Source organism: Lepidothrix coronata, unplaced genomic scaffold (genome assembly GCF_001604755.1).
Source record: "Lepidothrix coronata isolate B3197 unplaced genomic scaffold, Lepidothrix_coronata-1.0 Scaffold21, whole genome shotgun sequence".
NCBI classification, from domain to species: Eukaryota; Metazoa; Chordata; class Aves; order Passeriformes; family Pipridae; genus Lepidothrix; species Lepidothrix coronata.
In genome coordinates, this window is record NW_016690201.1 from 5,723,924 (window position 1) to 5,749,174 (window position 25,251).

General features: G+C 34.8%; 1 protein-coding gene across 1 annotated transcript in view; it reads right to left on the minus strand.

Moving 5' to 3' along the window:
- Positions 1-25,251, minus strand: part of NCAM2 (neural cell adhesion molecule 2) — a 276,833-nt gene that overhangs the window by 120,206 nt on the left and 131,376 nt on the right. Inside the window, exons 2-6 of the mRNA XM_017808019.1 lie at positions 16,102-16,176; positions 14,869-15,075; positions 12,479-12,622; positions 8,085-8,222; positions 4,912-5,029 (exon numbers count right to left, since the gene is read on the minus strand). Coding sequence (XP_017663508.1) covers positions 4,912-5,029; positions 8,085-8,222; positions 12,479-12,622; positions 14,869-15,075; positions 16,102-16,176 — 682 coding nt within the window. The remainder of the gene's footprint in view (positions 1-4,911; positions 5,030-8,084; positions 8,223-12,478; positions 12,623-14,868; positions 15,076-16,101; positions 16,177-25,251) is intronic.

Below are 25,251 nucleotides of genomic sequence, written 5' to 3' on the forward strand. Positions count from 1 at the left end.
TTTCTAATTTTAACTGCTGCAGTTCACAGTAGTAACAACTTAGCAACTTCTAAAAAATTTAGATTACATACACGTAGAGCCTATTGGCACATCAAGAACCCTTCCAATTTATTTCCTCTCAGTTGTTGTTGGCCAGCCACAACTTAGTAAGCAGGCATGTCTCCAGATGTTAGAATGAGTTCTGACCAGATGGTAGAGAAATAATAAAACCTGCGAACAATTCCGAGGGCTGAGCGAGGCTTGACCGTTCCATTTGAGCACCTTGGCAGGCACACACAGCTTCTTTTTCAAGAGTGCAATTTTAACTTTCAATTTTTTTTTTTCTGATTCTGCCCAGTTTGTAAAGGATTCCTTTGATCTTATTTGCATTGGTTCATCGACAGCCCCTTCTCATAACCACCTATCTAGAAATTGCTTGATTTTCATAAGCACTGATAATGCTGCTGACAACGCCAATTTATTGAAAACAGACTACTTAAAAATAATATACATTACGCAAATATTCTATTCAATGCGCCTAGTTTTGGACATCTAAATTTAATTCAAGATTTAAGCAACAACTATTTTCATTTCATTCTCATCTAACAATAATTACATATATTTAATAATTTCTGAAATTATATTTTCCCTAAAAGTGAGGATACTGCTTATTTCTTGGGAGTATTAATATCTGTTAATAGCTCACATTTTAGTAACATTTTTTTGTAAATAACTGTAGTCCACTTAGCTGTCAACTTCAAGACATTATTATGATATTTGTTCATTTTGTTTCTAAAGCAAATCATAGAAATTGTTTTATAGACCAATAATAGTCTAGCTCTCCACATTAGGTGGTCTCACAGAAAAAAAACAAAACCAAAACCAGAACAAACATACAAATAAAAAAACCAACCCACACAGCAATAAACAAACAACTATAAAAAATCCCCAACAACCAAAAACTCCCCAGTGATTTCTTTTGGGAGACAAAAGTCTATATTCAAGGTCAGAAGTAACTTCCAGATGCCTGTTTTCACAAACATCACTGATATCTATGGCACTTTCTAAGCAGAAATGAGCATTTCCCTGGACCCTCCAGTGAACAGTAGAGATTCAGACTGATGCTGAAATTAGATAACAGGAAAATATGAATAACACATTTAAAGCAGATTATTTCTTTTGTAAGATAATTCTAAGTCCTGTCAGGAAAGATCGGGAAATTGATCCAGCTAAACTTTACCGGAGTAATTTATCACCCCGATTGTAAACAATCATCATGTTTTCAGCAGGACTATTCGCATGAGTAAAGATTTCCAGTTCATGACTTGTATCTACATTAGGATCTTAATCTTTCAGTCCTGGCTAATTTAATGCCATTAGAGCATTGCTTCTCTGAAGGTTATCTTTACATTAATGCAATATCAGCTTCAATAGAGATACCAGTTAAACAGCAAAAGAATTAGATTTTCTTGGTCCATGAAATATCCTCTCTCTCTCTCCCCCCCCCTCTCTGTATATATATATTAAATAGAGCTGCAACTAAACCTTGCTGACCTTTTTTCTGGCCTAGGTGTTTCAAAATGACTAATTTTTAAGTGAACTAAAATATTTTTTGAGAAAAAAAAAAAGACACATTAGTTCAGATGCATTCATTTTAAATTGACAAAAATCTTAAACATCGTCAGCACCTGGAAGTGAAAAGGGTCAATGTAAACAGTTCAAGCTTGAACACATTATGCACTGTCTTAAAGAGTTTAAAGCTTAAGACTATTTGTTCATCATCTTGCTTACAATCAACACAGAGGAATATATATCACTTTAATAGTACTGTCATCTGATTTTAAAAATACAGACATTTTTCATGCCCTAGCTGAAGCTGACTTGTTAAACTCAGTTAATTGGAAACCAAAAAGGAAACAAAAGAAACATCAAGGGAATCTACTTTTGAATTGACTAAAATATCAGTGAGCAAGGTGAGGCTACTTTTGGACAGATACAAATTCTGCAGTTCTTGCCAAAGAAACTTCAGTAGATCCAATGAGTGAATAATTCGTGTGAGGGCCCATTTTAAAAGACAACACAAGAACACTGAACTGGGTATAAAACAAGTCCATAATCTTGATGAACCACCTCAATAGACATGGATGTACTTTCTATACCATATAACGAAAATCTTCCAGCAGGATGGAGTACAAATCATTCCCTTTTTATCAGAACTTTTCCTTTTGAGTGTTTTGCAATGACACATCAGAAAATGGCATGATTATTCTCTATGTTAATAGTTTTCATCTTTCTGAAGCTATTAGCTATACTTAGCTATTCTGAGAACTCAGAAAACAGACTTCCATTAAATCATTTTATTGCACATGCCCATTTTACAAATGGTTAACCTGAGGCAAATTAAATAAAGTGACTGAACTCACAAAGATAAAAGGTACAGTTGGACATAAAACTGAACATTATTTCCATAACTTGCCCTTAACAAAGATTATAATCCTTCCAAAATCAGCATTAAAATTTAATCAAGTTCAAGCCATAATTCCACTTGTTTATTAAAATAGAAACTTAAAACCAAGGTTACTATAAACTTACGTTCAACATCAAAAAGTAAACTGAACAAGATAAAATTGGGAATAATTGGCCATTGATTCCGATCAACTGATTCAATTAGGTTCTCAATGGATGACAAGCACATTAATATTAAATGAATCAGTTTTGATAGACTTTCCTACCACTGACAATGCTTTTTAGATTTTTCTCAAAATCAAGAAAGATTATGTTGATCTAGTTTTTCTATGCTCAGTCTAATTTCTAAAGAAAAAGAATCTAAAGTCTTATAGAAAGCAAAGGTCTTTATCTTGGCATAATTATTAGGAAAAGAGATCCGATGATTCTGATTTATTTTAACTGGCTATCTATATGTTGGTGAAAAGAAACCTCAAATGTTCAGAACAGAGAATTTAGAAATTTGATGCAGAAATTTAGTACTGTATTACAATTTAGAAACTTTTGTTTCTTCTAGAAAAAAAATAATTTATCTGTCTTCATCTTTTTTCCCTATTTGCATATCAATAATAATATCCTATCACAGGGATAAGAGGCCTTTCCCACCTACTACTTTAAAAACCTCTCACTCTCAGGAAATATAAAAGCAAGAATATTTTCTACTGACAAGAATGTATAATCTAATAAGACAAAATAAAAAGAGAATGAAGGAGAAAAAAAGAAAGCAACAGGGAAGGGAGGCATATAAGCCAATATTCTTCATTCCTGAAATGGAAACAAAACAGAAACTTCCACATTGAATATTCAATACCCAGTCCACAAGCCTGTGAAGCTTTTGTAAAATCTTTTAAAAATATTTAATGAATGGTTAAAAAACTCAGCACTTTGAGAGCTGGCAAACCAATGGGCAATCCTTCAGGAGGCTCTGGTAAGTGGACACAGAGGTAAGTTCCTCTCTCTGTAATATTTATAAAATATAATATATATAATATTTATAATTAAAATATATTATATGTTTTGTATATATTACATAATCATAAACTATATATTTATAAAACATGGGGAAAATCCCACAAAAATAAACAGGGATATACACAAACTGCAGAAATTCATGCATTCTTTCTTAACAATATATATACCATAATATTGCCTGTCTTATACCAAAGCCACTTAGAATAGCAGATTTCAGGCAACTCAAGATTTTTGTTCAGGTAAGAGAGACACTGTAAAAAATTTCTTCAAAGACATTAAATAAAAGGAATATTAAATCATAGCTTGAATTCAATATCAGTTCTTTAATTTGGTCTCTACATATTTTGGGTATCTTTTTCCTCCTCTTCACTAAACTTTGAATTCGAAGATACATTAATTCCTTAACTTTTCATTCTATTGATTTACACTTCCAGGGATTCCAACTGTACAAGAGAAAAATTCGAATTCACATTTGATGTTTGGCTTATTAAGATGAAGGTATCAGTCAAAGGAAGATAACCTTAGTCTAACATTGTTCAAAGGTTCCAAAGAAGATTAAGAATTAATGGAAATTCCTTCCATGCCCATTTTGCAAATGGAATGACCTTTTAATTCACCTGAAATAATATAAGTAGGTGCAAATTATTCAGGTCTAAAATAGAAAAGTGCACTGGTATTAGGTCTTGAGATATTTTATATCCCAGGACTGATGCACATCTTTGTTCAAATGGAAAGAACACAGAGTGTATAGATATTTAAATTTTTACAAATGTTATATGGTAAGTGTTCCCAAATGACATAGCTGTACTATGCTCATGTCACTGATAAAATCAAAAAACCATACATGAGCTTTAAAAGCAATTCTACTTTCAAAGCATTTTACACTTTTAAAGTTACATTAAATTACACTGAAACTTATTCAATGAAACATCTCCGTGTCCTACAGGTGTCTGAAGCCATATCTCCTCTCAATCTCATTAAAGTGGAGAGTTAGGGTTAGAATCTATTTTTACAGATGGGAAAAATGTTATCTTTTTTACCAATATTGCTGATTTGTATTGGACATTTATTTATTGCACAAATGCCTATGTTTTTACCTGATACATTCATGTGAAAAGTTGTTGTTACATTTTCCTTGTGTTGTTTTTGGGAAACGGACTCATTTCTTCAGCTTTATTTGTTTCCACTCACGTATGAAGAAATCATGACAATACGGTATTTTTGTTACTTTTTATGTTTATTTCACTTGCTGGTAACCTGAGTGCAATTGAATTTGTGCAAGTTCATTCACTTATTAATGCTTAATCTAGCTCTAGCAGTTACAATAGAAACAGACAGTAAATGCTCCTAAAATTCAGCAGAGAAATTAAGGATACACAGCTTAATGGACTGTGGTGGAAAATCGTGAGGCAGAAAAACAATGTGCCCCGATGTGCAGCCCTCAAATGAACTCACCTGTACCAACTGATTTCAGGTGGAGGTGATCCAGTGGCTCTGCAGAACAAAGTTATTGCCTCTCCTCGGTCTGCAGTGGCATTGAAGGATTTCTGAAGCAGAATAATTGCAGGGGGAACTGGAAAAAATCACACATTACATCCTGTTAATGAAAAAGAAAATAATTTATGTGTTTCTGGAGCAACTTAAAGCGCAGGATAGGATCCTTTGCTAATTTGGGAATTTATGGTTACACTTGGGAATCAAGTCACAATATGAAACACTTCTATGAGTATTTCTTTACTTTTCTTAAACACAGGACTTCTAATATTTTCAGGACATCTATAGCAGTTTTTTCTATGGAATAAATTTTTTAAAGTCTTTTTCAGCAGCTCTTCAATATTCATAGAGAAGATTCTAAGATGACTGTAGTTATACCTAACATACAAGACAATACATACATAAGACATAAAACTATGCACTGATGTCAGACAGTGCTTTTAAAAGAGGTGTCCATATGCAGGAGTCTTGATTATGAATATTTAACTTTTTTTGCTGAACTCTTGCATACTTCCTGGGCAGGAGTATCACCAGCTTTCAAAGGGGAAATGGGATAGAACCCAATGGATACAATCTATTCGTATTTCTAAAAACTGTAATTGTGTTCTGAGAGTGACAAATGGTTTCTGTTCTTGATGTGTCATTACTAAAGTTATTACTAAAATTGTAACAGTTCCCAGAGAACCTCTACCTGACAGAAAAATTAGCAATAATATTTGAGACAGCACAACTCACAAGCTGCTATTTAATATATCTGTTCATTTGGTAATTTTCACACATCTGTCCAAGGTCTGTTTCCATTGACTAACAAGCAAATATGAAGTGTTCAAGGCCAAGCTGGATGGGGCTCTGAGCAAACTGCTCTAGTGGAAGGTGTCTCTGCCATGGCACAAGGATTGGAATTAAATGATCTCCCAGGTTCCTTCCAACCCAAACCATTTCATGATTCTACAAAACATACAAATAAAAACAATCCCAGGAGACTGGAAGGAAGAAGATATGTGTAAAAGAGAGAATGTCACAGAAAGGAAGAGGAAAGGGAAAAGGAGATTAGAGCTTCAGAAAATGTTAGCTTCAGGTCTCTGTTAGCAAGAACATCCTGTCAGAGTTACTCAGTTATCCCTTTTACATTTATACTTCATTAGAGAAAAGAAGATGAAACAGAAAACCCCAATGAATTTGCTTTTGGCTTCCCAATGTACTTCAACACGTTTTTCTCATCAAACATTGAGAATCTACTTCTGTTGCTTTGCTCCAAATATTTCAGCTTTAGTATTCTACTTCAGAAGCCCTTCCAGCTTCTGAACCTTAAATATATCAAATTATCATAAAATCATGTACCAGAATTATCAGTGAATAGTAAGCCTATGTTGTTATACACTTTTCACACTTCTTTATGGTGTGTTTTACTGTTTTTCACAGATCACTTCTCTCCTATCTAAAATTTTCTCTACTCAGCATACAAAAACCATGTGGTGTGCAACAGCAGTTCCTCCATCTCCAATAAAAAAGTGTTGCTTAGAAAGTGTTTAATACATTTTAGCTATTTTTAGACACTTTTCAGCACATTCTAAGTGAAAATACACTTAGGAACATGAGGAGATGAACCAATTTTTTGCCAGAAGGAGCAGGTTCTTTACTGCTCACAAATAAGAACTACAGGACTATGACTTGGTTAAGCACATTACTTAAGTGCTTTAATCTTCTAAGAGATACAGCAATGACAATGAAATGGAATTATTTTTCTCATCATTATTACTGGGAAGACATCTGTTTATCTTTGATTCTATTCTTGTATGTATGTCGGATTGAACTAAAATGTGAACCAAAGACCACTACAATTTTCATCTATTTATGGATATTACTCTGAAAGCTATTTTGGACCAAGTTTTATACATTAAATTTTATGTAGGAAGACCTATTTATTACTATAAGTGAAGCAGAAAATAGCTCTTAATTGATGCCATTCTACATGAGCAACCATGTCAGAATCACTCGTTTGGCAATTCCTTCTCCTCCCAACATTGAAAATTATAGCTAAGTGAGTGTTAGAATTCTTGTCTAGAGTAATAATAAATGTATGAAGAACCCAATTTGTGTTTCTAATCCACCAATAAATTATGTAAAGTCAAACCACAGTTTGCAAAGTAGTGTTTTAAAATTGCAGATAACCAGGAGTGGAGGTAATGCAGCATCAGAACGAGCTAGCCACAACAATCTAAAGATTTCTGCTTCAAAGACTGCTGCTTGACTCCTGGGATTTAGCAATACCTGTGCCAGAACCTGCTCTTTCTGCTGACACTAACTGAGAATTCAACTTAGATAATGACTTCTGTAAACTGAGGTTTGCCAAGAAGGACCAGTCAAGGGCAAAGCATTTAAGGTTCAGAATATAAAAGGCATGGTGGAAAAAATTTCATTGCAAAACTGACATTAAACAGAGGGCATAGATAAAAAATGACCTTTATGAACTGTGTCCTTTCCAGGCAATATATGAAGAGATATTTATCTTTCAACAGGTCAACCCTGAATTTAAGAGAGGTTGAGTAAAATGCCTCATCTTTTCTAAATTAATTAATTTTCCTTCTTAGAAGTTTATTATAAACTTATAAAATGTATAATTCAAATTTTTAGGTAACTCCTTATAAATTTTATTCCTCATTAAAAATTCAAAAATCTATAGATAAGACATTTAATCTTAATAAAATGTATCTATGACTTTTAAAACAGTTCATAAAGTATGTTAATGCAGTGAGGGTGAATAATTATGAAAAATCTATTGCAGTTTAACTGTAAATGACAAAACATTGAAAGATACAGTGAGAACAGGACTGCTATAATCTGCTACTCAGGTTTTGCAGTAATTGTTAATGTTCTGTGAATGATTAATAACAACAATCAGGTTTTACATATTTATATTTACTGATACTGTGAAATGCAATGAATTCTATTTACATAGTAGACTAGACTTTTTTCAGTATTAAGCAATTACATTTATAGGAAAACAATACTAAACCGATGTAACAATTATATTAACTACTTTAATCAGTATTTTTTGGAAGCTGATATATGTTAAAATAGGATCTAACAATCAAATAAAGCAACAAGTCAATTCGCCGACTTTTATTCCTTACCATTCACAATAACAATTATGTCCCGAAAGTCAATTTCTCCTCTTGCTTCCACTCTTCCTTCACATCTGTATACTCCTTCATCACTTTTATTGATTTTAAGAATTTGGAGATTATTGTTTGCTAATACTGCAAATCGATCTAGAAGGGCAAATAAGAGATTAAGTGGAGTTAGTAAATCAAGACAACATGAGGAACACTAACTTAAATTAGTAATATTCATGTACTTTCTCTGTAAAATATGAATGCTCATTGAGAAAACATTTGTTCATTATAAGTAAAATGTCAACTGAGAAATTAGGGGGTTTTCTCATTGCAAAATGCATTGCCATTTCCTAAATTTCAGTATGGATTTTCCATCCATACCTTTCACTTAATCATCAAAGGAGTCACCAAATTTAAGTCAAATTTACAATTTATTGCAAAATGAGTGGAATATTCATGAGCACCTGCATAGGCTATCTAAAAAGATTAAACGGAAAAAAATATTCAGAATATAAATTGAAAAATTTATAATAAAATAAACAACAAAATGCTGCTTCTCTCTTCATCTAGATTAGCCAAGTATCTCTGTGCCCATTCTACGCCATTAAGTCTAATGATTTTCAGCTTGCTTTCCCCCCTTCCCTCCCCCTGCTCCTTTCCTCAGTCACTCTTACTCAAAGATGTATCTCACCACAGTCTAACACTACACAGAAATGGGTAAAAAGATGTAATCCAAAAAAAAGCACTCTATTTTCTGCATATGCCAGAATAAACTGAACTTCAGTGGCCTCTTTGAGTAGCTGAAGTTCATTGCAAAAAATCAGATTCTGAACTACCATGCACAAACTTTTCTGCATATGCAGCAGCAAAGTTATAATCTGCAAGAGTAAACTGGATGCAAATTTAACTTTTCCTCTCCTTTCTGTCTGGACCAGTGCATTGGGTTTACAGGCTGACGTGTTGGCCCTAGGAAAGAACATAATATCCACCTTTTAATCCGTGTAAGACTCTGTGTTGCAACAAGTTTATCCTGAACAATTGCAACCCTCTGAAAGGACACACATTGGAGCTGTTATGGACTGACCACAACCCCCCTTCCCCAGTCTCCCCGCTCTCCCTGGAGTCAGCAATGAAAGAGTAAATTTAAGACTGAGAAAAAGGAGGGGGAAGGTGTTGCTTTAATTCTTTGTGTTTAATTAATCAACTATATTTAACTGGTAATAAATTTATTTTCCCCAATGCAAATCCATTTTGCTTGTGCTGGTAATTCATAAGTGATCTCCATCTTTATCTCAACACCAAAGCCGAACCAACCAGCTGCAGTTGTAGCACCTCTGGGATAATGTGTTTAAGAAGGGGGAAAGTTACTGTGCAAGTGCAACTGAAGAGAAGAGTGAGAATGTGTGAGAGGAAGAACCCTGCAGACACCAAGCTCAGTGCAGAAGGAGAGACAGGAGGTGCCCCAGGTACCAGAACAGATATCAAGACCCAGAAGAAGAGAGGTATGTGGGGAAGATATTCTTTTAAGATTTGCTTTTATTTCTCACTATCCTACTCTGCTTTGATCAGTAATAAATTAATTTTTTCCTCAAGTTAAGTCTGTTTTCCCATGAGGGCAATTGGTGAGTGATCTTTCACCATCCTTATCTCAACCCATGAGCCTTTTTTTATATTTTCTCTCTTCTGTCCAGCTGAAGAGGAGTATTGTCCACGAAAAAAACCAGCTTTGGTAGGCAGCTGGCATTCAGCCAGGGTCAACCCACCACACCTGCTGAGGAGGGCAAGTGACAGAGTGGCTGGGTGGGTGCCTGGAAGTTGGCCAAGGTCAACATTAATGGAATCTTTTGAGGAGAATTGCTTCCTGCAGTTCATGTATGTGGGTTTTGAAGAACCTGCATGCTTGTTATTCAGCTACCTTTCTTGTTCTATTTGCTCCAGTGTCATCCTTTCAGCACTGGAGGATGACAAGATTTACTAGTTTTCAGTTTTAACTAGAAACCAAATGACTTCTGTTTCAGTAACAAGAATTCTATCATAAAATAAAGAGAGAAATGAAAAAAGAAAATTTAATTATGCTTCACCTGATAGAAGTTTACAGGACATCAATGTCCTCAATACATTTACGCTAATTATGTATGGTTTATAAACTCATGCTTGAACATTAATGCCATTTCACACACTGCCACCTAGAAATTATATAATCTTTTTCTTTCCTACCTCTACACAATTCCCAGAGAACTGTGCCTCCAAATGTTTTGAAAAGGTGAGATCCAGCCCCTCTTTAAGTTAATTGCTAACTTTTTCTTTTTTTTTTAACATAAATATTTAATGTATGAGAAGAACAAGAGGACTGGAGGTCATATTTATTTCTTTAAAACACTAAAAAAATGAAGGTTCAGGAGGGTTCTTGTTCCTTAGTAACAAGAAACAAAAACTGTAAGTGTTGGCTGGATAATTTTGCAACTTTCATTGAAGAAAAATATAATGGAAACAACAATAGACATCCACCATGAGTAAACTTGTTATACCACAACAAAAATATTTTGGGTCTTTTTTCACCACTAATACTGTCTACATACAGTCAAAATTAATATACATTATATTATAATCAATCTTAGAAAATGGGAGGTGAATTGAATGTGTGACTTTCTTTAGAAGTCATTGCTCTCCATGTTTTATCCCTTAGTAGGCTTATGAAAGAGGAGCTCATGTTGCTGTAAAGATGCCACTAAGTATATAATGATAGTATTCTCATTCAGCAGGAATTGTGCATGGGTTGGAAGGGACTTTAAAGATCATCTAGTTCCTATCCTCATGGGCAGGGACACCTTCCACTAGACCAGGTTGCTCAAAGCTACATCCAACCCGGCCTTGAACAACGCCAGGGCTGGGGCATCCACAACTTCTCTGGGCAACCTACTGAGATGGTGCACACACACAATAAAGTTCACTGTCCCGTGGATATCCTGTGTCCTTCACTAAACAGATTAGAGTCAGTGGATCTGGACAGTAACTGGGCATTACATTCCTCCACCCTGTCACTATATTGTCTGGACTCAACCCACTCAATGGCTTCAAATGCCTGATTCAGAAGAACAGCCAGACACGTGACCTTCCCCTTCAGTCATATCAGATGTTAAGTGGTAGCAAGAAGGATTGTCTATGTCTTTTTAGAGCCTTGTAACCCAAGCTAGAGGTATTTTTGGCTGACAGTTTGCAAATTTTGCTGTACTCTAGGGTACATATCAGGCTGTCAGCTGAAAATTACATTCTCCTAAATTTTTCTTTTCAGAATTCGTATTCTTCAAAATCTCCTGTTTCACATACAATCACTGTTTTGGTATATATATATTTGTGTATATATATATATATATATAAATTTCAACCAGTTTTTTTTTAGGGGTAGAAGTTTGCAATTTCTTTTTAGTCTCTGTGTCTAGATGACAAAAGAAACAGAATATACAGAAGTAAGAAAGAACTTTAATCAAAATTTTGTTTTACAAGAGGAGAGGAAAATAAGACTAAGTCCAGAAACATCAACCAAGCTTTTTTTCCCCCCCAAGAAACTGCTCCACATTTGCTTATTTCATTTTGTGAGACACCAAATAAACTTTTAATGTTCATTTCTATATAAAAATACCAATTTTTTTTTAAACTATAATAATTTAAAGTGCATACTGCTACCTCGAGTTTCGTTATAAGCAGAGACAAAGCTTGATTGGAAGGTGGATAAGGTGGTTCACTAAAAATGTTAGTTCCATTTCCAGAAAATGTGGAAAGTCCCAATTTCCATAAAGGCATATACAACTATTGAGATAGCACTGACAAATGATTCACAGTTTTTGAGGCAGTAAGTCAAAGAAATTCCAAGTGCCTAATTCATTTTCTCTCTAGAGGCTTAGAACTTGTATGTGGGGAATGTGGGGTTTATCTTCACCTAGGCTTTATCAGTCTAGCTTAACTTATCCCCAACATACGCAAACTCTCTCAAGAGTGCAAAAAGCCATTCCACCTGGAATTCTCTGAGCAACTATGCAAGTATCCCAAAGTCAGTGCAGTGTGTGGGCAGTGTCACTGCTTTGTGTGCACAGGGAAGCTCATCTGTGTGTGTTTTAAACATATGTTCAACTCCTACGTACCAGGCAGACCAGGAAGAGTTCCTGTGAAGGAGCTCACAGAAACCTTTTGGGCATTTGGACCCTCATGTTACATCTAGACAAAATTCCCAATTAGAAAAAAAGACATATGAAGGAAACCATTGTATATTCTCTGTAGACCACAGAACCTGGTTAAATCATACTCAGACTCATGGGCTAGTCAAATCCCCCACTATAATGCGATTAGTCTTCTTTTACAATAATGTTTTAATATTAATTGGAATGTATAACTGAAAGAGTTACCAAAATACTAACTGTCAGCAATAGTTGTGACTTCCTTGTTCCGATACAACCAGCTGACAACGGGAGCAGGTGAACTGGTAACACGGCAAACAACTTCTGCATCTTCTCCCTGCCTGAACTCCTGTGGAGACACTATGTCTCGAAAAGTGAGCTTTTCTGAAAAGGAAAAACAAAAAAAAGGAGAATACAGTAAGTGTCTTACAGTTCACTCAGCATTAAAATTACATGTGACATCAAATCAGATAAATGTGACTATTACGCCTTCTCACTGTGATAAAAAAGAGTTATTTCCATAATATATTTTTCCCAGATAAGACTCAAATGGTTCTAGACACATCATTTCCACTGTCTGTAAAAGTGACTTTCCAAACATATTTTATTATGAAACATAATCTGTTCATGTTTTATAAATATATTTTCATTGTTTTCAATGTTCCAGAGCCCAGTTTTGAAACTCTGGGTCTTAGAATTTTATATATTCATGTTAATAGTCTATTTACTCTCTTTTGTGTTTTATTCCTCATTATTTTATTACTTAATTAAAACTTCATGTTTTTATTCTATCAAAACTTTCATCAAAACCACTAAAATTTGGAAAACTACCTAAAAAAGTACAATTTTAGCTTCACTAACTGAGAAAAACATCAACTGAGTAAAACAGAAAACCTCAAAAGCCAGTGAGAAATAATATGGAAAAACAACCCCAAATAACCAAACAATATTCAATTGTATTAGTGGGTTGAATAAATTCAGTGTTATTAGAATTTAGTGCTGGAAGTCCAAGATGGTATTAATCCATGATCTCATACAAGATCTAACGCAGAAACCACCTGCCTGACAAAAAAAAAACTCTGGAAGAGTTTCTTGCACACAAAATAAACAAACCAACCTATGCTGCCTCAGAGCAAAGATGGCCAGTTATCTTTCAGAGGACACTTTGGAGAACATAAAGCAAAGATGCCACTTCATCTCCATTTTTCTGTATTGATACAGGCTCAAATAATCCACACAGTTCCCACAGCAGGTGGACACACTTTTGTTACATGCAGCTCTTATATAGCTTTGCATGAAGTGTTTGAAGTGTTTTACCATATGTAAGACAGGAAAAAACCTCTCACAGACATCAGTGAGCCCTGAGCCAGGCTCTAAGACAACCAACAGATAGTGAGTGAGTCTATCCTGCTTTTTTCTTAGTATACATAACAAATATGAATAAAGATACTTTTATATGTGAGTTCCCACAAACCTTGATATTTTTTGGGGGTTTTCAGGTTTATGTGGCCTCAGAATTATTGAAATTACCACATGCAAACACTTCAAAAGACTTTCACCTTGCTCAGCAGTCTGTTAATAGAGTATCTGGCAGTTTTATGCATACAAAGGAATCCACAAAACTTGAAATCCTTTGAACTGCCAGCTTTCAAGCCATCACGTAATCACTTGTAACTGCTATCACCCTTTACATGGTTCTTTTATCAAAACATTTTTTTTAATTATATGTCTTGTTATGTGAGTTATCTGTAGCCCTCAGAAGTAGAGCTTTACCGTTCTACTCTGTATTTTCTGTCTCATTGTAATGCCTAAGCACTTAAAAAACTGTTCTCTAATCAAATTAGAGACTAACTCAGCTGAAAGGCTGCTGGCATATGGCCCATCCTTTCACCGACAAACACCTTGCCTTACATATTCACTGTGTTTGTTTAATGTACTGCTTCTAGGCATCTTTAATTGATCTGAAGAATATAGAACAATGTAAAGTTATTCAACTACAGTGAGAAAAAACCCGACAACAAATCTCTCAGGGAATCTCTTACCACAGTAGAATGTATTTATTTTTCAAATATACTCTTCAATTAGTTGCTTGCAATTGAAATGCATTTTGGTTTCTTATCACCCCAAGCTTGTCAATGCTTTATGTCAAAATTCCATTATAAGGCCAAGAATATCAAATGACTGACATAAAAGTAACCAATTCAGCAAAAACTCCACTTTTTAAATGTCACATATTGCACTTCCTGCAATAATAACTTTTATTTATATAATAATAAAATTTTATTTATACACATATTTGCAATATATTGTAGATATGCTTTTAATTAGAATGACGTTGATCTGACTTGTTTCTCATATTTACTCACTTCTTTCAGGGGCATAGCATACAGTGCACCCTCCTAAGATGACATTCTAAAATATAAGGGAAAAGTGATCTACAATATTACTAAATGACCACCCATTTAATTTGAGTCTTTGTCATAATACCCACTAACTAAACTGTAGGAGAAGCAATTATGTGGAAGAGAAAGACCAGAGTTTGGGAAGACATTTTGATAGGCTTTCCTTTCTCTATACTAGTGCCTTTTAAAACATAGTCTTTCATTTGTTAATGGTAGTATTTTACTTACGATAAATTTCCAAAACTACAGTAGCTTCTTGAGTTTGTCCTTTAGCATCTGTTGCTTGACACCGATATATCCCAGCATCTTCTATGTTTGCATTGTAAATGGTCAGACGTGATCGAACTCCTTCTTTCTGAACAACCACTCTCTGACTAGAAACAATCTTCTCTCCTTGGGGATTGTACCAATCTATGCTGTCAGGCTCACCAATGGCTGCAAACGAAACCAAAAAACAACCCAAATTTAGCAGTTCAGGAGGACGTTACGCAGTGCACAAATTTATCCAACGCATAGTCTACGCAGTGTCAGGAATTTATGCAAAATTCAGGAAGAATTTCTTCATGGAAAGGGTTGTCAAGCATTGGAATGGGCTGCCCAGGGAGATTGTGGAACGACCATACCTGGAGGTGTTCAGGGGAAAGCTTGATGTGGCACTTAGTGCCATGGTCTAGTTGACCTGGTGGGGATCGGTCAAAGGTTTGACTCCAAGATCTTGGAGGTCTTTTCCAACCTAAACCATTCTGTGATTCTATAGTGTCAGCTAACTGCTAAATTGTGAGAGTTGTCAAACTGTCAGCAGAAAGACAAGCAAGACAAAACCACAGGAGGATGTACGATTGTTGAGAGAGGACAAATAGGAGCTCAATAATTCAAGAGGGGTAAAAAGCCCACAGACAGGTATAAAGTCCTAAAGGGAAGACACAGGCTGTTCAGCAGTCACTGGGTCAACGGGTCAAGTCATCAGGCAGTTGCACTGTCAGTGTAGTCAGGCCATGTGTCACCATCAGTGGAAGATGCTAACTCAGAAATATCAAGGATCAGTATCAGGCAGCTGCAAATGCAAACTCTTCTACTGACTGATAACTGCCTCACCAGAAAAACTCTTTGGCTCTCTCATTAGGCTGGAGAGGATGCTAAAGTTTAAGCAGGTAGCTTATTTAATTCCTTAATTTAGACAAGTAAAAATATTTTAACTAAAAAAGCATCTTAACAGATATAAACAACCTTTACTGATACAGAGGATTCAAACTGAGTGATTCAGAGTGTGAAAAGAAGAGATTTCAGACTGGAAATGTGAAGCCAGTGAAGAGCTAATATTTATCATGATTCTTACGAGTCAATATGAATATACAACATTATGTTAATTTAATATTATGAATCAATTAATTCAGTTTTAAATATGTAGGAAGTTCAAAAATTTACAAAAATTACATATCTATAAGTAAAATGAAGACATACCTGTGCACGTGAAGAATTTGGATTCACCCACACTGAGCTCAACTTTGCTAAGTGAAATTGTAACTTGAAGTAAAGCTGAAAAATATAAAGTAGGTTGTTAATATATTTGCGTATTTGTCAGTTTAAATTTTTTATTGTCATGTCTTGTATTTTTTTCATTCTATACACAGAACCTGTTCAACGAATCTGAAGTTTCAGCTAAACATTGTTATGCTTTGAACTAAGATACATATAGAGGTAGAGAAAACAATCAAAAAAAAATGTTACATGAAAGATAACAACCTCATATTTCAAACCTGAGGACAAAATTAAAGGGGGAAAGAAAAAAAGAAAGAAAAATGTATAGAAATATACATAAACCCATAAGTTCAATAAGAATAAGGCGACTTGGAACACTCAGCATAGACTGAAAAAGGGTAAATCATGCCTGACTTTTAGGATAAAATTATTAGTTTTGTGCATGAGAGAAGAATACTGGGTGGCAATTACTTTGACTTTATCAAGGTTTTTGACACTACCTCCCACAACCTTCTCATATTGGACTGCATTGGGTATAAATAGCCAGGTTTTGGTAGCGAGGGTTGGTTGCAGGGGTGACTTCTGTGGGAGGGAGGTCAGAGGTTGTGCTGTGCAAATACAGCCAGTTCTAGCTAGCTCCACAACGCACCCACTGCAGGACACTACTGAGAGACTTAGAGGAGTTTGTAGCACCTGCTAGAACCCAGCCCGAGGAACAAGGCCAAAATGATAGGAGGAGCTCCATGACACAGTTGGTAACAGCCCTGATGGGACGGTGGAGATGCAAGAACAAATACATCCCCAAAAGGACTGTGGCCTGTGGATAACCCACAACAGAACCGAGGAAACGAGTTAGGCAGAAGGAACAGTGGAAGAAAAGAGTTAAAAAAGAAGGAATGGCAGAAAGAAACCACGATGTCCTCACCCCAACCTCCTGCATTACCCATCATCTCACTGGAGGGACTGAGTGTAACCTGCATGGGTGGTGATAATGAGAAGAGTGAAGACTAGGAATGGAAAGGAGAGGTATCTGGAGCACAGGAAAGAAGCAAAAATGTGTTTTCCCTAAGCGTTTAACTATTTATCATCCTTGTTTTCAAATACTCAGGTAATTAAATGTTTATGTTAGGTTGATAAATAAATTTTATTTCCCCAACTGGAGTCTGTTATGCCCCAACAGTGATTTGACAATGATTTCTGCTGTCTTTGCCTTGACCCATCAGTTTTCTCAGTCTCAGTCTTCCTAATTTCATCCCTGTCTTGCTGTTGTTAAAAGGATCGAGCAAGGCACTGTAGGGGATCTTGGCCTAACCCACCACATCAATCTGTTTTGTCTGACCCTGCTTTGAGCAGGAGATTGGACTAGAGACCTTCTTCAGTCCCTTCCACCTTAAATTATCTTTTGTTCCCGTGATTCTGGGAATAACCTACACAACGCAAGACAGTGTTATTGGTGAGGGGCTTAATTATGCAAAATAACTACGTACTCTTCAGTAACCACATTTCCAGCATCATCACCATTCTAAGCAGCTGTTTCTCTTTAACATCCATTATCTTAAAAAAATTGAACAATAAATGTTCATAAACCAACAGCGGATAAAATCAATCACATTAATTTGAAGGTCTAATCAAGGCAGAAATCAAACAGGCAAAAAATGGACTCTTTTTTTTAAAGAAATTTTCATTTAGGATTCTACATAGTAGAGAACTGGGATGTATCTGAAGGTTAAGAAAAAATACTAGTCTGAAAATCTGGATTTTCAGTCTTGAAATATAGTAACTATCGTCTATTCTTTGTGGAAATATTTTACCTTTTGGAAAACTAAAACACAAGATATAGTTTATACTGAACATCATAATCACACCAAGATTCCTTCTGTATAATTGGCATGAAAGTCCAGGAGGACAAACATCTCTAGAGATGAGGAGTATTATGCTCCAAACTAAATTTTTTCTCTCACAAATTTCATCCATGAATAAGAACCTGCTAAACCCCTCAATTATTCAGTTCTGCTGACAGTAAAAATTCAAGAAAAGATGAGCACAGAAAAAACCATTAATCTCTATTGATAATACTCAGATAATGTGCCAACTAATACAATTAAAAGAAAAGTGTAATGAGACAGATTTTCTATTAATTTTCATGTAATCAACCTGGATAAGCAAGAATTAGACAAGATTTGAATTTTTTCTTCAATAGTAGTACCAAAAAATGACAGAGAAAACTGTAGATTACTTCATTATCAGCCTGCCAACCTAAATTTAAAAAAAATTCATTATTTTCTAATAAAATAAAATAAATTAAAAATCAAATACACGTGTGGTAAATAACATTTTTCATGAGTTGTCCTGAATTGTGATCAGGGACTTGTACCATCCTCCACATAACAACAAGGAGCATGGTGAAAGCTCCTTTAGGACACACAGAGCACTGACAGAGAAAGAGTCTGTGCTCATTCAGAAGCAAAAGACAAACCTACATGTAGGAAAGGAACTGAGTTTCACATAAAGTTTTCTTTTATGTTGTAATAAGCACCAAGGAGTAATAAATCATCCAAGAGGCTACTCCAAGCCTCATTTTTTTGTTTACTTGTCAGGTAAAGCTTCACTATAACCTAAGGACATACAACTCTGGTTGGAAACCAAAGTACTAATAAACACAGAGGTTGGGGAATTTCAAGTGTTCAGACATCACAGACTCACTTTTTAGGTCCTATGTCACCATTTCTCTGGCACTATATTTTTTTTATGGAGTTAGGAATCTTGTGCAGTTGCTTCAGAAACATATACATCAGCATTTGAGCAGTATTGCTTCAAGGACAATTGCACTGCTTAATTCCAATAACTGTAATAATTGATGTCAAACTATGTAAATGCAGTAGATTAAGTAATGAATGTCAAGTAGAATGTAAAGAAACAGGATGAGAGGTGAAAAAGCAAGAGAATATTTTTCCTTCATCAATTAAACACATATTTGAAACTCTCACAGAGTTTTGGCAAAGGGCTCAAATCCAATTAAATTTCTTAGCATAAATGTAACTCTAAACTCTATGGAGATATGCTGGCTACATCTCTGAAACCAAAAGGAAGTCTTCTTTCCTACATATGGTACTTTAATATTTACAAAACAGAAAAATATAAGACCATCTGTCCCATTTTCCCAACTTCATCACTTTCCTAGCTCTACTTCATGTAAATAGTAAAATATTGTTTCATGCAACCTAGAAATAAAAATATTGTCCAAGTTATTAATCTAGCAATCTTTGCTTATTAGTAGTGAGGCAAATAGTCGAGTATGAAGCTAGGAGGAGGCTCACTTGTCACTTACTGAAGGTAAAATATTGCAAAGAGACAACACACAGTCAGGAAATTTCACATTACTTCCAAATCTGTTTCAAGAACTACAGAGATACATTAAGTTATTATAAGCTCTGATAAAGGTGGCAGTGATGCACTCACAACTCAAGTTACTGCTGTGCTCCAACAGCTAATGGGCTTATATAAAAGGGAGTTGTTTGCAACAAACTGGTTTGATGGCAAACCAGGTCAGTGAAGATGCCCCAGAAATTCAGTAGAGCTGGTATCTAACTATGTTAAGCTAAGCCCAAAAGTAAATAGTATTTTCTTCATGGATCTGACAAAATACTGCCTCTTCCCATTTTTCCAAGGATATCACCTAACTACTTATTCAGAAAAAAAAATATTCAAAAAGGCAACATGTAAAAGATCTCTTCAAGTAGAAGACTGGTGAGTGTAATCCTACTGTACAACAGCTGTTCTGGGAAAAAGTGAAGTCAGTCAGGACTTCACTCAGTCTTTGGTACATGCCCAATTTTATACCAAAATAAAAGAGCACTATTAGCACTAGGTGATACAACCAATCCCGTCCCTTTTGACCACAGTCATTATAAAAGAATTATTATCAGTTGTAATGCACTAAGAGGATTCTGCTGAATTATTCCTTAATGGTTTTAAAAATCACTTATGAAGATAAGAAAGAACAGTAATGAGAGGTTCATTTGTCCTATTAAATATGGAGACAGATGACTGCATTCATAAGGACTAATATTTAGTAACCTAACTGATTTCAGTCCCATTAGCACTAGTATCCTTCATGTTTTAGAACAAACATCACACCCTGCCGTAGCTGTTCACACAGAGGATCACCTGATGCAAGAAAAGTGAGGTGTCATCAGTGAGAGGTTACAAAAATTGTAACAATAAGTGACTTGCATTTGTACTTCTACTGTCCCTTAGCAATATATTAAAACGAGTTCAAAGCGTATACTATAGAAATGTACTTTTAAAGATATCTGTAAGATACTAAAAGGTACTAAAAAGGAAAAGGAGACAATATTTAAATAAGATCTGAAAAATATTGGGTAAACCTCTGTTTCAACTAATAACTCCATCCAGCGTCTTCTTGATAACCCCTCAAACACTCAAAAAAACCTAAAAATCTTTTTTTTTGTCTGTATTGGAAAGATACCAGTAACAAAACATACCATATTCTGCCCCAGTTTACACAATGCAAGTTTGGTACAATACAGTTGAACAGTTTTTATGCTACATCGATAGATCTGAGTGCATTTTGGAATTTACTTCTGAGCATTCAGACATCACTCTGCTATAGAGGGGTCTTTCTAAATCTGTTGGAACGCAAACTCACTGAAGGGGAGAGGGCAATGGGAAGGCAGCAAAGAGAAAAGTACACAGCTACAAAGAACAAACAAGGCATGTCATGGGATCAACACAGAACTAAGGAAAGGGGTGATAGCTACAGAAGGCAGTTTGGATGGTCTTGGCATTGGCTTATAAGAAAAACAAGGAGACTGCAAGATAGGACTGTCCTCTTTGTGAAGGTCCTAATTCTGTTTAGCATAAGTTCTCTGACAATAGTTATACCCTCAGCTATCATAATTCTTTGACTTCCTGTAATGAGCAAACTTACCTGGGTAATGTGGTTTTGCTTTCAGTAAACGACTAAACTAGTATTTAATGTATAATATGCTTAGAAAACAAGGCTTCATTATCCTTGAGCATAAAGAAATTAGTATGTTTTAAATAGGTATCAAATTCAATCCCAGAACAACCATTCACCCAGTTAATCTTTTTACCCTTTATTATGCAGGCTTCTGAGAATATTCTGTTTCAGTGCGCTGATTCCCAGTTACAAGTGAATGGCCTTCAAATGAAAATTACACTAGCATAATCCTTGCAGAAATGCATTCTCTCTGAAATTCCTATTAACTTCTATTTTAAATAGACTTGGAAACAACAAAAAGTTTTGTTGGTTTGGGGGCTTTTTTTTTTTAATAGTATGTTTTAAATCTATTTGGACTTCTAAGCTGAAATAATGAAACATAAATTATTAAATATACAATGAACTTCTTAAGTGTCAGACAGTTAAAGGGTATTTTATTTTAGGGCAAATACTTTTTTTAAGTTCTTTTTAAAAATCTTAGTAGGTTAAATTGTTTCAAGTACTAATTCAGCAAAATCAGAAATACAAAAGAAGAAAACCACTATACAAGCCATAAAGTTACATTTCTGTTAGCAAAAGTGTTCTCTGAGCTGTTTCCATGAGCAGTCAAACAGGAATGGTACACCTCTGCCCTGAAGAATTCCTTTAAAATAACAGTACAAAATAGAGCTGAATTAAAGTCTTTTAAGCTGTTTGCACCTGAGAGATGGAATGACCTACTGGAAACCACGTTTGGAAATATCTTAAGTCCCCTAAGGTATTTTTTTTTTCACGTACAAAAAAGATTCCAACACTATGGACCTTTGAAGAGGGAATGGCACGTGGTCAGATGTTACACAAGAGGTGACCTTTAAAGCTAATGACATAGCTACTAAAATTATCATCACTAACAGAAACCCCACAATTAAATGATAGAAACAAAATAGGATTTTACCACATATTGTAACATCTCTCTTATATCCAAATGAACTCTCTATAGAGAAGAAATCCTATCATCATTCATATATCCAATGAAAAGCAGATGATGTTCTTGTTGAGCTTGTAAAGGCTGTGAAATTTGTCATGTTTAAAACCACCTAATACATTTGTAATGCTAACAAATATTTTTTTTCTTGTGTATGTGAGAACCCACAGTGAAAATTTAATCCAAACAGGCTATTCAAATGCAATTCATTTAACGTTTTATCATTTAAATGTATTTTTAGATTTTTTCCCCAATTTTTCTAGCAGTTTAATAAACTACATAAGGTTTCCTATTTAGACGGGATTCTAATATCCTGTAAGCCCTGTAACCTTTTGTTTTTTCCTATGAGAAAGATATATTAATGGCCTAATGATAGCCCATCTTCCATTCAATGGCCTTGAATGCTTGTCTGCAATTTGTTTTGCAGAAATATCTCAAAGACAAACTGCATCTGAAAAGCCAATAAAGAAAAACTTAAATTTTAAGAGTTTGGTTATTTTTCAACTTCACAGTGGGCTGACTACTACTAAATCATAAAGTGTCACTTCTCCAGGGTATGACAGTTCTGAGAGATGTTGTTTACATTTATAATTGCTTGACAGAAAGGTTTACAATAAATTAAGCAGTTCAGTATAACCGAACTTTCTATTTCATTAAATTACCCTTAATTTGGATTTGTCAGTAGAAAATACAGTTTTGATATAAAGTTCTAAGGTTTTATTTTAATTATTATGGATTCCTTGTTAAATTTCTGTCCTATAGAATACAGAGTGGTTTATTTTTGGGTAGACAAAACAGTCTTTGTGTCATCATGAATTTGTTTCCTACATCTGTTGAAGTGTCATTTTCCCTGATGAGAAGAGCTAAAGTCACATAAAGTTCAAACTCCCTTCTGGGGTGTAACAGATGTTATATAGGGGTGAAATGCACAATGCAGGAGCACCAACACAATCCACTTCTGTGCAACAGTGGCCCAAATACTGAAGAAGAGTCAGAAAATCCTCTGTTAAATATTCTTTTCTATGACGCAGCAGAAACAGTAAAATAGATAAGCTATTAATATCTGAGCAGAAACAGTAAACAAGTATAAGCCAGTCTGCTTGTTACAATTACAATTCAAAAGACTTAACTCAAACACAAGTTACTCATTACTGTCCCCTCGAAAGTCAAGCAAACTATAGTTTAGAAATAAACATATAAATACTGTGAGTTTTATTGAGATTTTCAGGTAGGTTGATATTGGGAGCTCCATTCTCTAAAAATGTAAGAGATGCAATATGGATAAATATTTATATATAAATTTAAAAACCCAAGCATATTCAGATACTTTAAAAGACACCTAAAGAACATTTAATGAATATTTATTATTCCTAGTCATGGCTTAGAAGTTTACTTAAAAACCCAACAAAACAAGATTAAAAGGTAACCTAATTAAAAAAAAACAAAAAAAAACATGAGCATATTCATTTAAAATCTGTTTTTGGCAAGAAATATTTGCTGTAAGTGAAAGGCATTATGAACTTTGGAGGACTTTAGCTATAAAATACCAGGCATGACATGATGCAGATATTTAATTCTATTTAAGTTATTCTAGCTAAATTCAGTAAAGCTTCTTGTAATGTATGGGAAGAACATGGAACTTTAAAATTCACTGATTAACAGAATATTAATCTATTTTAACTGCAGAGAAACATCCCGGGGAATCTTTGTCATACATCGATCTCATACATACATAACTACATAGATATGTGGGGAAAAATAACATAGAATAATATGATTATACTTATCAAAGCTTAACACCTTAAAAAAGTCTCTTCAATCAGAATTTTTTTGGGTTTTGGCAGTATTAAACAGAAAGAAAAAGTACTTCATGAGGTTATGAATTTTAAGGAACATGCTTCCCAAACTGAAAATTACTAAATCAAGGAATTCTTATTTTCACAATATCTCCTATACACAGAATCTTTTCAAAACCCAGAAATACCTCAACAAATATAAATTTGAAAAAAGAAGACCTTAATCTTCAAAGTAGTGGTTTTACAATAACAATAACCTACAATGACAGATATAGAATAAGTAGGAGGTTGGACATATCCTTGGTGGGCAGGGTTAATTTTTTTTTTAACATTAAATCTATTTTCCTAAGTAACAAGAGATAGGGCAAGAGGAAATGGCCTCAGGTTGTCCCAGGGGAGGTTTTGATTAGATACTAGCAAAAATTTCTTCACTGAAAGGTCTGTCGAGCATTGGAACAGGCTGCCCAGGGAAGTGGTGGAATCACCATCCCTGGAGAGATTTAAAAGATGTGCAGATGTGGAGAGTAAGGACATGGTTAATGCTGGGCCTGTCAGTGCTGGGTTAATGGTGGTACTCGATGATCTTAAAGGCCTTTTCCAACATAAATGTTTTCACCCTGCTTTGTTTTGTTTTTAATCTAATCTAAAATAAATTTAACATCATTTTCAAAATGCTTGAAGTCAAACAGAGTGATACAAGCTGACAGTGGTGCCCAGTGACAAGTGGTAATGTGCACTAACTCAGATACAGGAAATTCTGCTTAAACATAGAAAAACACTTTGTCCACTGTCTTTTATTATAGAACAGTAAATCAGGCACAATACAGAGACAAAAAATACTTAAGGATGACATTTATCCAAAACTGCAAGCTTTAAGTTAAAGTCACAAACATTAAACACATTTCTGAAAAGGAGCGCTCATGCTATAAAAAGTGTCTCATGTTCCCTCATTACATTTCATTTTGGTTTGACTGAGGTAAAAAATTTTTAAAACTGCATTTCTTCGTTGTTACTGGGTAATCAGCACAAGTTTGATAACATACCAAGGCAGTAGCTGAACACGGACACCTAATTAAAAGGTATATATATGCTGCTTACAAAGCAGCAGCAGAAAATATGATACAGGGAACAGGAGTCTGGGAAAAAAAAAAAAAAGAAAAAAAAAAACCAAACCAACCAAAAAACCACCAAGCTAAATCACTGCCAAAATTCCTCCTTCAAAATCAGCTAATAGGCCAAGTGATCCTTCAAAGTGCAGCGGAATATTGGATGGAGCCAGCATTCATCTAAACTACTTGGCCCGTACACTATAAATCCAAACAAGATGTTTCTCAAACTTCAGGCCAAAAATCGTATGAAAAACTTCTGTTGAATGTCAAACACATTAA